At 44.1% G+C, this 11,035-nt stretch overlaps 1 protein-coding gene across 5 annotated transcripts in view; it reads left to right on the forward strand.

The window, feature by feature from the left end:
- Window positions 1-10,701, forward strand: part of BRD8 (bromodomain containing 8) — an 86,368-nt gene extending 75,667 nt beyond the window's left edge. For 3 of the 5 annotated variants that reach the window (XM_029583309.1, XM_029583312.1, XM_029583310.1), the window contains 5 exons: window positions 628-696; window positions 772-949; window positions 1,138-1,242; window positions 8,885-8,929; window positions 10,350-10,701. In XM_029583309.1, coding sequence (XP_029439169.1) covers window positions 628-696; window positions 772-949; window positions 1,138-1,242; window positions 8,885-8,929; window positions 10,350-10,409 — 457 coding nt within the window. In that variant the 3' untranslated portion in view covers window positions 10,410-10,701. The remainder of the gene's footprint in view (window positions 1-627; window positions 697-771; window positions 950-1,137; window positions 1,243-8,884; window positions 8,930-10,349) is intronic. The other 2 variants (XM_029583311.1, XM_029583313.1) reach the window with 1 other exon arrangement.
- The last annotated feature ends 334 nt before the right edge of the window (window positions 10,702-11,035 follow it).

Here is an 11,035-nt window from a genome sequence, read left to right on the forward strand (position 1 = left end):
CTGAACGGCTGAGGTCACTGCAGGGGAGCATCTAGGGTGACAGCAGCTTTGAAACCTGACTCAGTCTCCATCTGCTAGCAGGGGAGCACATAACCCATGGGTCCTGAGTCCAGCTGTCTACACTAAGGAAAACGAAATTACCAGGTAAGTAATTTCTCCATTACTCATTCCGACCCTCTTCCCTTTGAAATGTGCCTGGTTCCCATGGCCCTTTCTCTCTCTGTCTGCAGTGCATACATCTTCTGTCATTCTAATTCTCTCTGTTCAGTCTCCCATTTTCCACAATTTCCCTCCCCACCCCATGCCTTGCAACATGTAGAGTTTTTACCTTAAATCTATTTTTGAGATGTGAGCTATCTTGGCTTCTGCAATAGCTCTGCAGTATTGTCTGATGTTGCCTGCAGCCCTCAGTCAGATTGCAGTGCTGATTGCCCAAAGATATAGTTAGTGGATATGATCCAGGTGAGGAAGGCACAGAGGGCAGTGGGTGGTTATGATATAGGGAGGGGGAATCACAGGGGGCAGTAACTGGCAATGAATCAGGTGGGGGAGGGGTCGCAGGGTGAGGTTACATTGCAGATATAGGGAACGGGCAGCTTCTCTCTTATCCTATCCATTTTATTCCAGGTATGCCAATGTCTTTCTGCAGCCTGTAACAGATGATATTGCTCCTGGTTATCACAGCATTGTGCAGAGGTAAAGGCTTCTCTGTTATGAGGTAAGGGGGGAAGAGTCATTCGGCCAGACTCTCATCCTTGCTTTTAATCCCAGGCCTATGGATCTCTCCACTATCAAGAAGAACATTGAAACGGGCCTGATCCGCAGCACAGCAGAGTTCCAGCGCGACATCATGCTGATGTTCCAGAACGCTGTGATGTACAACAGCTCGGACCACGACGTCTACCATATGGCCGTGGAGATGCAGAGGGACGTTCTAGAACAGATCCAGGTAACGAGGCTTACCTCACGTGGAGGAGGATGGCCCTAGAGAAACCCAAATCCTTTACAAACTGTGCTTTATTTTCTGGGCCTATATAAAAATTATCCAAGAAGGGCATTTTAAATGAACTTTCTGGGCTACATGTTATCATTGGACAGAATTTTGCAGATATTAATAGATTTTTATATCTGTTGCAGCAATTTCTGGCCACACAGCTGATTATGCAAACGTCTGAATCTGGTATCAGTGCCAAGAGCCTGCGTGGAAGAGACTCCACTCGCAAACAGGATTCTTCCGAGAAGGTGAGAAAAAGGGAGAATCATAGAGCAAGCAGCTCTCCCAGCTCTGGGCGGAGGGATTCCTGTCATATCCTATAGAGGGATTTTTTTTTTGTCCTTTCCAAATGTTAACACTACATTTAAATTCTTTGACTAAAGATGGGAAATTTGAAAATTGTGCTCTCAACTTAAACTTGATTACGTTTTTCAGATAATAGAAATGTAATGTCTTATTCTTATTTTTATTTTCCTCTGGGGTGCAGCAGCAAAGATATTCAAGCTATACCTGTAGGATTGGGCTAAAGTGCTGCTCATTTTGAACTGTAATTGAAACTTTTTTCTTTCTGCACTGCATTTGTACATAAAATCATTCTTGTTTATCCAGCACGGTGTGACCTACGTACTCTAGAGCCTACACTCAAAATGCATGCCCAAGCCAGATAAAAGCTCTGCATACACTGTGCATCAGTCTGACTATGGCGACAGTGTTCAGTTTCTGGCGATTCTCATTCCGTGCCAGCCACCTTTCTACTGCATCTCACCTGAGACCGTACCAGATGGGCTGAGATTCAAAGGCTCTAGGATCCTAACTTAGGGAGTTAGGCCCTAAATCGGCCCGTTTGAAAACTGACTGGGACCAAGTGCCTAAAGTTGGTGGCTGGCCAGGAACACAGGGAAGACGATCTGGTGAAACTGAGGGAGTCTTAAGAGAGAAATCAGGAAAGCAAAAGGTCAAGCAGAAAGGATTTCCAAAGAGGTGAAGTGAGGTGACACAACATTTTTCCGATAGCGAAAGAAGGAATTCCTAAAGTGATATAGTGAATTTGAAAGGTGATGAGGATCGATGTTTGAAAAGTGACAAAGAAATGGCTAAGAAAAAATTGACAACCCAGGGGCATTGAACCAAGGAAGAGGCGAGCTAGAATATAAGCTGCCTGGAAGCCCGAGCCGTCAGATTAGCGTGTCTACAATTCAGCCACAGACTCCAGGGCCAGGCGGTCCGCGTGATGTCAGACATCAACCGCCAGAGAGGAACCAAAAGCCAGCAAGTGACTCTGGAGATAGATCCCCTTATGGAATGGGCGGAGTTGAATCTACAGAGGATCGCGGGAAAAGATGTCAGAGCAGACTTTCTCAGCAGGGAGTGTCTGGATCCAGGAGAATGGGCATTGTCGGCCAGAGCTGGGGCCTCCCATCCATCGACCTATTGGTCACATCTCATAAAGCAAAGGTCTTCCGATTCTTCAGTCGCAGAAGAGATCAGCGTTCCCAAAGGATTGACGCACTTGTTCAGACCTAGCCAGAGGAAGACTTACTGTACGCCTTCCTTCCATGGCCTCTGCTGGGCAAGGTCATTAGCAGGATCGAACACCACAGAGGACTAGTCCTTCAAATGGCCCCGGATTGGCCCAGACGCCCATGGTATGGTCCACACAGGGACCTGCTCCAACAAGGTCCGATCCTTCACGAGGACCCAACTTGGTTTTGTTATGGTCTGGCCCTTGAGAGGGCTCCCCTGATGAAGGTGGATATTCGGCAGCAGTAATTTCCACCTTGCTCCACGCGTGGAAGTTGTCTACGTCCTTAGCATACGTGCGGATCTGGAGAATATTTGAGGCCTGGTGTGGAGATTGCGGGGTGCCACCTCAGGCAATCTAAATCCTTCTGGTTCTGGAATTTTTACAGGACAGACTGAATAAAGGGTTGTCCTCAACTCCTTGAAGGTTCAGGTAGCGGTTCTCTCCTGTTTCAGAGGCGAGGTGAACAGAGCACAGCTGTCGTCACATCCATGCTTGGCCCATTTCCTAAAAGGGGGTTAAACACCTTCGACCATCTTACAATGGCCAGTTCCCCTATGGAATCTTAATCTAGTATTGGACTTTTTAGCAGGTCCTTCCTTTCAACTGCTGCACAATCTATCCCTGAAGACTCTGTTCTTGGTGGCGATATGCTCGGCTTGTTGCATCTCGGAACTGAAGGCATTGTCATGGGGAGCCATTCCTCCAGTTGACTCCAGGAGCATTACAACTTCACACCGTTCCTTCCTTCTTGTCCAAGGTAGTCTCAGAGTTTCACTTGAATCAGTCCATTTCCTTACCCTCCCTTGATAGACACAAGAACACGGAAGACTACCGCCTCCTCTGCCACTTAAATGTCAGTAGGCTTTTAGTCCGGTATCTGGAAATCTCTGAACCGGTGCACAACTCGGACCGCTTGTTTGTCCTTCACAGTGGAAGGAAACAAGACGAGGCAGCTTCGCATGCTACATTGCTCGTTGGATCAAGGAAGTGATCACGGGAGCTTATACAGACGCAGGGAAGCCATTGCCCTTTCAGGTTAAAGCTCATTCCACTAGGGCCCAGGCAGTATCCTTTGCAGAAGCTAAGCTACTGTCTCCCATTGACATCTGCCGAGCAGCGATGTGATCTTCCTTGCACACCTTCTCCAGGTTCTATCGCCTGGACATTCGAGCCCGAGAGGATGTAGCCCTTTGCGAGGGCGTTACTAACCGTACTGCACGCAGCCTCCTGCCCCATTCGGGAGTAGCTTTTGTACATCCCATCGGTCCTGAGTCCATCTGGCTACATGCTAGGAAATGGAGAAATTAACTACCTGATAATTTTGTTTTCCTTAGTATAGGCAGATGGACTCAGCATCCCACCCACAGCTGCCCATGAACGGTGCAAAGGAATTGCTCGAGGTGGAACTCTATTCCAAGAGCTTATGGGTAAGCCGTCACCCTATCCCTAGATCAGGCCATCTATAATTTTGCTGGGATTCAGCGCTTATGTTTGGTTGAATACAGTTACAGTTATCCATCTTTAATCAAGTTTTTTATCAAGTTGTAATCAAATTTTAATCAAGTTTTTCAATATGTCCACAATGGCTTTTGAAGAGAATACTGAATAGCTGAGATCACTGCAGGGGTATATCTAGGGTGGCATCAGCTTTGAAACCTGACTCAGTCTCTATCTGCTAGCAGAAAAGCACATAGCCCATTGGTCCTGAGTCCATCTGTCTACACTAAGGAAAACGAAATTATCATAAGAAATTGCCATACTGGGTCAGACCAAGGGTCCATCAAGCCCAGCATCCTGTTTCCAATCCAAGCTAAAAGTACCTGACAAGTACCCAAAAACTGTCTATCCCATGCTACTGATGTTAGTAATAGCAGTGGCTGCTTTCTAAATCAACTTGATTAATAGCAGGTAATGGACTTCTCCAAGAACTTATCCAAACCTTTTTTTAAACACAGGTACACTATCTGCACTATCCACATCCTCTGGCAACAAATTCCAGAGTTTAATTGTGCATTGAGTGAAAAAGAACTCTCTCCGATTAGTTTTAAATGTGCCACATGCTAACTTCATGGAGTGCACCCTAGTCTTTCTATTATCCGAAAGAGTAAATAACCGATTCACATCTACCCGTTCTAGACTTCTCATGATTTTAAACATCTCTATCATATCCCCCCTCAGTCGTCTCTTCTCCAAGCTGAAAAGTCCTAACCTCTTTAGTCTTTCCTCATAGGGGAGCTGTTCCATCCCCTTTATTATTTTGGTTGCCTTTCTCTGTACCTTCTCCATTGCAATTATATCTTTTTTGATACGGCGACAAGATTTGTACACAATATTCAAGATGGGGTCTCACCATGGAGCGATATAGAGGCATTATGACATTTTCCGTTTTATTCACCATTCCCTTCTTAATAATTCCTAACATTCTGTTTGCTTTTTTGACTGCCGCAGCACATTGAGCCAACAGTTTCAATTTTTATCCACCATGAAACATAGATCTTTTTCCTGGGTGGTAGCTCCTAATATGGAACCTAACATCGTGTAACTACAGCATGGGATATTTGTCCACATTAAATTTCATCTGCCATTTGGATGCCCAATCTTCCAGTCTCACAAGGTCCTCCTGTAATGTATCACAATCCACATGTGATTTAACTACTCTGAATAATTTTGTATCGTCCGCAAATTTGATAACCTTACTCGAATTCCTTTCCAGATCATTTATAAATATATTGAAAAGCACCGGTCCAAGTACAGATCCCTGAGGCACTCCACTGTTTACCCTTTTCCCTGAGAAAATTGACCATTTAATCCTACTCTCTGTTTCCTGTCTTTTAGCCAGTTTGTAATCCACGAAAGGACATCGCCACCTATCCCATGACTTTTTAATTATCTTAGAAGTCTCTCATGAGGGACTTTGTCAGATGTCTTCTGAAAATCCAAATACACTATATCTACTGGTTCATCTTTATCCACGTGTATATTAACCCCTTCCAAAAAAAAAAAAAAAGAATCAGATTTGAGAGGCAAGACTTCCCTTAGGTAAGTCCATGCTGACTGTGTTCCATCAAACCATGTCTTTCTATATGTTCTGTGATTATGATCTTTAGAATAGATTCCACTATTTTTCCTGGCACTGAAGTCAGGCTAACTGGTCTGTAGTTTCCCGGATCGCCCCTGGAGCCCTTTTTAAATATTGGGGTTACATTGGCCACCCTCCAGTCTTCAGGTACAATGGATGATTTTAATAATAGGTTACAAATTTTAACTAATAGATCAGAAGTTTCATTTTTAAGTTCCTTCAGAACCCTGGGATGCATACCAACTGGACCAGGTGATTTGCTACTCTTTAGTATGTCAGTCTGGCCTACTACATCTTTCATATTCACAGTGATTTGGTTCAGTTCATCTGGCTCCTCACCCTTGAAAGCCATCTCTGGAACCATTATCTCCCCAACATCCTCATTAGTAAACACAGAGGCAAAACATTCATTTAATCTTTCTGCAATGGCCTTATCTTCCCTAAGAGTCCTTTTTAATCTCTCAGTCATCTAACAGTCCAACCGACTCCCTCATATGTTTCTTGCTTCGGATATATATTAAAAAGTTTTTATTATGATTTTTTGCCTCTATGGCCAACTTCATTTCAAATTCTCTCATAGCCTGTCTTATCAATCTTTTACACTTAACTTGACAATGTTTATGCTTTTACCTATTTTCTTCAGATGGATCCTTCTTCATATTTTTTTTTTGGCTAAAATAGCCTCTTTCACCTCACCTTTTAACAATGCTGGCAATCATTTTGCCTTCCTTCCACCTTTTTTAATGCATGGAACACATCTGGACTGCACTTCTAAGATTTTATTTTTAAACAATGTCCACACCTGTTATACACTTTTAACCTTTTGCAGCTGCATCTTTCAGTTTTTTCTATTTTCCTCATTTTATCAAAGTTTTCCTTTTGAACATTTAGTGTTAGAGCTGTAGATTTACATATTGTTCCCCTTCCAGTCATTAGTTAAAACTTGATCACTATTGCCAAGTGGCCCCACCAACGTTACCTCTCTCACCAAATCCTACGTTCCACTAAGAATTAAATCTAAAATAGCTCCCTCTCTTGTTGGTTCCTGAACCAATTGTTCCATGAAGCAGTCATTTATTCCATCCAGGAACTTTATCTCTCTAGCTTGTCCCGATGTTATATTTACCCAGTCAGTATTGGGGTAATTGAAATCTCCCATTATTACTGCACTGCCAAATTGGTTGGCTTCCCTGATTTCTCTTAGCATTTCATCATCTGTCTGACCATTTTGGCCAGGTGGAAGGTAGTATACTCCTATCACTATACTCTTACCCAACACACATGGGATTTCTACCCATATAGATACTATTGAGCATTTACTCTCTTGTATGATCTTTATCCTTTAGACTCTATACCCTCCCGGACATAAAGTGCCACACCCCCACCAAGTTGATCCTCCCTATCATTTTCACCTGAGCTAAAGTCCCAGTCGTTATCCTCCTTCCTTTGTGGAAGGAGGATAACGACTGGGACAGTGCTATATCAGGTACAAATTTGTACCTGATATAGCACTGTCCCAGTCGTTATCCTCCTTCCACAAAGTCTCTGTGATGCCAATTATGTCAATCTCATCATTTGCTGCTATACACTAACTGTCTCATCTTACTTCTTAGACATCTGGCATTGGCATACAGACATTTCAAAGTGTGGCTTTTGTTTGTATTAACAACCTGCTTTTCAGTTGATAGGGATAATTTGGAATTCTTTAGCTCAGGTGATTCTTAACATAGACACATGGGCTACTTTTGCTTTTCTTGGAACCACTCTTTTGGGATACCCTAACTCTCCTGTTTCATTAGTATCCTTCGAATATACATTCCTGCGAACCATGCACTGCTGAATGATTGACAGCTTTTCCCCTTTTTCTTGTTTAAAAGCTGCTCTATCTCCTTTTTAAAGGTTAGCGCCAGCAAACTGGTTCCACCCTGGTTAAGGTGGAGCCCATCCCTTTGGAAGAGACTCCCCCCTTCCCCAATAGGTTCCCCAGTTCCTAACACAACTGAATCCCTCTTTCTTGCACCATCGTCTCATCCACGCATTGAGACTCCGGAGCTCTGCCTGCCTCTGGTGACCTGCGCGTGGAACAGGGAGCATTTCAGAGAAAGCTACCCTGGAGGTTCTGGATTTAAGCTTTCTACCTAAGAGCCTAAATTTGGCTTCCAGAACCTCTCCTACATTTTCCTAGGTTAGATTAGGATTGAGATGTGCTGGGATGTTAGGACTCTGGTTTCTCCCTGTCCTGGGGTTAGATTAGAATTGAGATGTACAGTGGTATTGGCACTGAAGTTTCTCCCTGTCCTCTGCCAATGCTGTGGTGGTGGAACTCAGGTTTCTCCTTGTCTCAAGGCTTGATGTTTCTGGCAGTGATTGGGGTTGGGACTTTGGTTTCCGCCTCTCATGGAGTGGGATCAGGACTGAAACATGCTGTAATGTTGGGACTAAGGCATATCCCTGTCCTGGAGCTGCAGCAGGCCTGGTGTATTTGTCTGATATTGCTTTCTTCTTTGTGCTAAAGTATGTCATCTTCCTTTTATTGCACTGTGTCCATGTGACTGCCTATGTGAGGTCTCCTGCTTGTCCCCCTTTGTTCACTTATTTGCTTTTCCTTTTATACTGCCCTTCTCTGAATGTGTTCATGTGCCTCTGTGTTGCATGCATGTCCTGATAGATGCCTGTACCTGTCTGAGACTGTGCACGCATATCCCAATGTACTAGGAAGATAGCTTTTGCAGGAGAGGAAGGAGACAGTGCAGTGGAAGGAGATGGGAAAAGAGGGGAAAGACAGAAGTGGAGGGAAGGTTGAGCAGCAAAGAGTTGGGTGGGCACAGAGGTGTAAAGCTTAGGTGGAGACTGACACAGAATAGAAGAGAAGTGTTGCAGTCAGCTGGGAGGATGCAGAAAGCTGGTGCAGAGCAGTGTGAGGCAGAGGGAATCTGGGGATGTGTGGATTTGTAATGGGAGTCTCATCACACTGGCTTCAGGAATACATTCTTTCATATTCTTCTGGAATAAATGTTTGATATATTTGATTGTACAGATTGGAGCGTTGCAAACACACCATGTAACAGAATCACTAAATTGTGCCTGTGCTAGAGATATGAGGTAGCCAGACTCGACTCTACCATCTGCAGTACATACATTACATTGTATGTACCTGCTCTTCGGATGCATGCGGGCGTATTTGTGTTACACACGTGTCTAGATGGTTTTGAGTGTGTACGGTTTGTGTTGCTTATGTCGGAGTTTCCATGGAATCTGATCCGTGTTTCTGTTTGTCCTCTAACAGGACAGTGTTCCCATGGGCTCTCCTGCCTTCCTTCTCTCTCTCTTTGTAAGTATTGAGTGATTGCTGTATATGAGGGGGGCATGGGAGGGATACCTCACTGCCTTCAACCCTCCAATTCTGTTGCTTTTGATTTGTTTTTGAGGGTTAATAGTTGTAACACATTTTGAGAGCCATTTGGAGGTGAAGTGTGAAATGCAAGTGTGAAAAGCAAGTATTAATATTCTAGCACATCCTGCTCATCTGGTCAGACGTCTGACTCGCCCTTCCTGCTTCTCCAGGAAAAGAGCAGCAGTATTAGGCAGGTTCTCTAGTTACTCTCTGCTCTGCACTTTACAAAGATTATGGGAGGTTTGAGCCTGGAAAATGGATGATTACACAACATTCCCTGCTCTCTTGTTCTTCAGCAAAAAGGCTTTACATAAAGGAAGCCATTTGTCAGCATTATTTCTTCTCAAAAGAAAGCAGCTGTGCTAAAGAGAGAGATCAGACAGCGAGAGGAGGGGACTGCAACCCAGGGCAGTGGGCGGGATTCAGGCTGTCTTCTCAGGTGTGCAGTGTTCCCGGAGGCATACTTAACCAGTCATGCATAGCCATGAGAGAGGTTCACATACATTGGAGACCCAGAGGATGCAAATCTCATGCATAGTCATTGTGGCAATCTTGATAACTGATTGGTTAGGTGTCCTTCCAGAAGAGTTAGCACTCTAAACCAGGGCATTTTACCGGCAATCGCATTCAGCAGGGGTGGCCAACTTCAGTCCTCAAGAGCCAGCAAGAGGCCTGGTTTTCAGGATATCTACAATGAATATGCATGAGAGAGATTTACATACACTGCCTGTATTGTGTGCAAACCTATTTCATGCATACTATTTGTGGATATCCTGAAAACCAGGCCTCTTGCTGGCTCTTGAGGACTGAAGTTGGCCGCCCCTGCTGAATGCAATTGCCTGTAAAATGCCCTGGTTTAGAGTGCATATTAAATGTAGATATCCTGAAAACCAGGCCTGTGTTGGCCACCCCTGGCATACAGGAACAGTCTAAATAGTATATGAGGCATTGGGAAATAGTGATGTGCCCAAGGCCGCAGGATTTGAAGCAAGGTCTCTTAAGCTTTCTACTTTGCACTTTGAGAAAACAGTAAAGGAAGCAGAGAGAGAGCTGAAGGAGTGCAAAAGCTGAGAGGGAATATAAATTAGCTGTAAGGGTTTCCCCCAGAGACAGAAATAGGATTCTTAATTTAATGGCCTTCCTACCAACCCTACTCGTATTTTTTATCAAAAAATAAATACGCCTGTTGCCCCTTTCTCAGTTGCTTAGCAGCCGTGACTGTTCACATTCCTGTACTGTGCATTCTTCCTCCCATACTCCACTTTATTCTTTTGGGTTTCCCTCACCGCCACTTCCAATGCTACATTGCTGGTACTAATTCATTGCTGATTTCTCCTTTTATCTGAATCTTTGGCAGGATGGGGGCACGAGGGGTCGACGCTGTGCCATAGAGGCAGATATGAAGATGAAGAAGTGACCTAGTGTGGCAAGAAAGCCGTGCCAGCCTTTGGACATACAAACATGGACGTGTTCTCTGCTGTCAGCCGATCTGATCATTCATTAGTGCTAGAATATCAGGAAAAGAAAGCCATCATCGGACTGCTTTAGCCCAAAATCTGTCAAACCAAGTGAGAGCAGGTGCTTCACATGCAGCGCGCCATAAAGCCTACCTGTGTTTGTCCATGTGCTAGAGTTGGAATGGATAGATGCTGCGTTGTAAAGTGTAAAGAGCAGTTTTATTATTAAACTGTAAATGTGCACAATCCAGATTTTGCAGAAAACTCACTTTTAATTTATATATACTTATATGGATGCATGTGTGCGTAGGTGGATGTTTTATTTATTGGAAGTGTGTGTGTATAATATCTGTGTGAAAATTTGTGTGCGTAGGTGGATGTTTTATTTATTGGAAGTGTGTGTGTATAATATCTGTGAGAAAATTTGTTGAGGGTATAGGATATGGTTTGTTTAGTTATCTCCTTTACTGGTCACTAGACAGGAAACTTGCTCTTGGGTTGCATCCTTCAGTGCCCGCTCTTGCTAGCAGTAAGCATCCATCTTCTCTCCTTCACTACTACAGCAGTGCAAAACACCAGTGAAAAG

The sequence above is a fragment of the Rhinatrema bivittatum genome, chromosome 18 (assembly GCF_901001135.1).
Source record: "Rhinatrema bivittatum chromosome 18, aRhiBiv1.1, whole genome shotgun sequence".
In the NCBI taxonomy this organism is placed as follows: Eukaryota; Metazoa; Chordata; class Amphibia; order Gymnophiona; family Rhinatrematidae; genus Rhinatrema; species Rhinatrema bivittatum.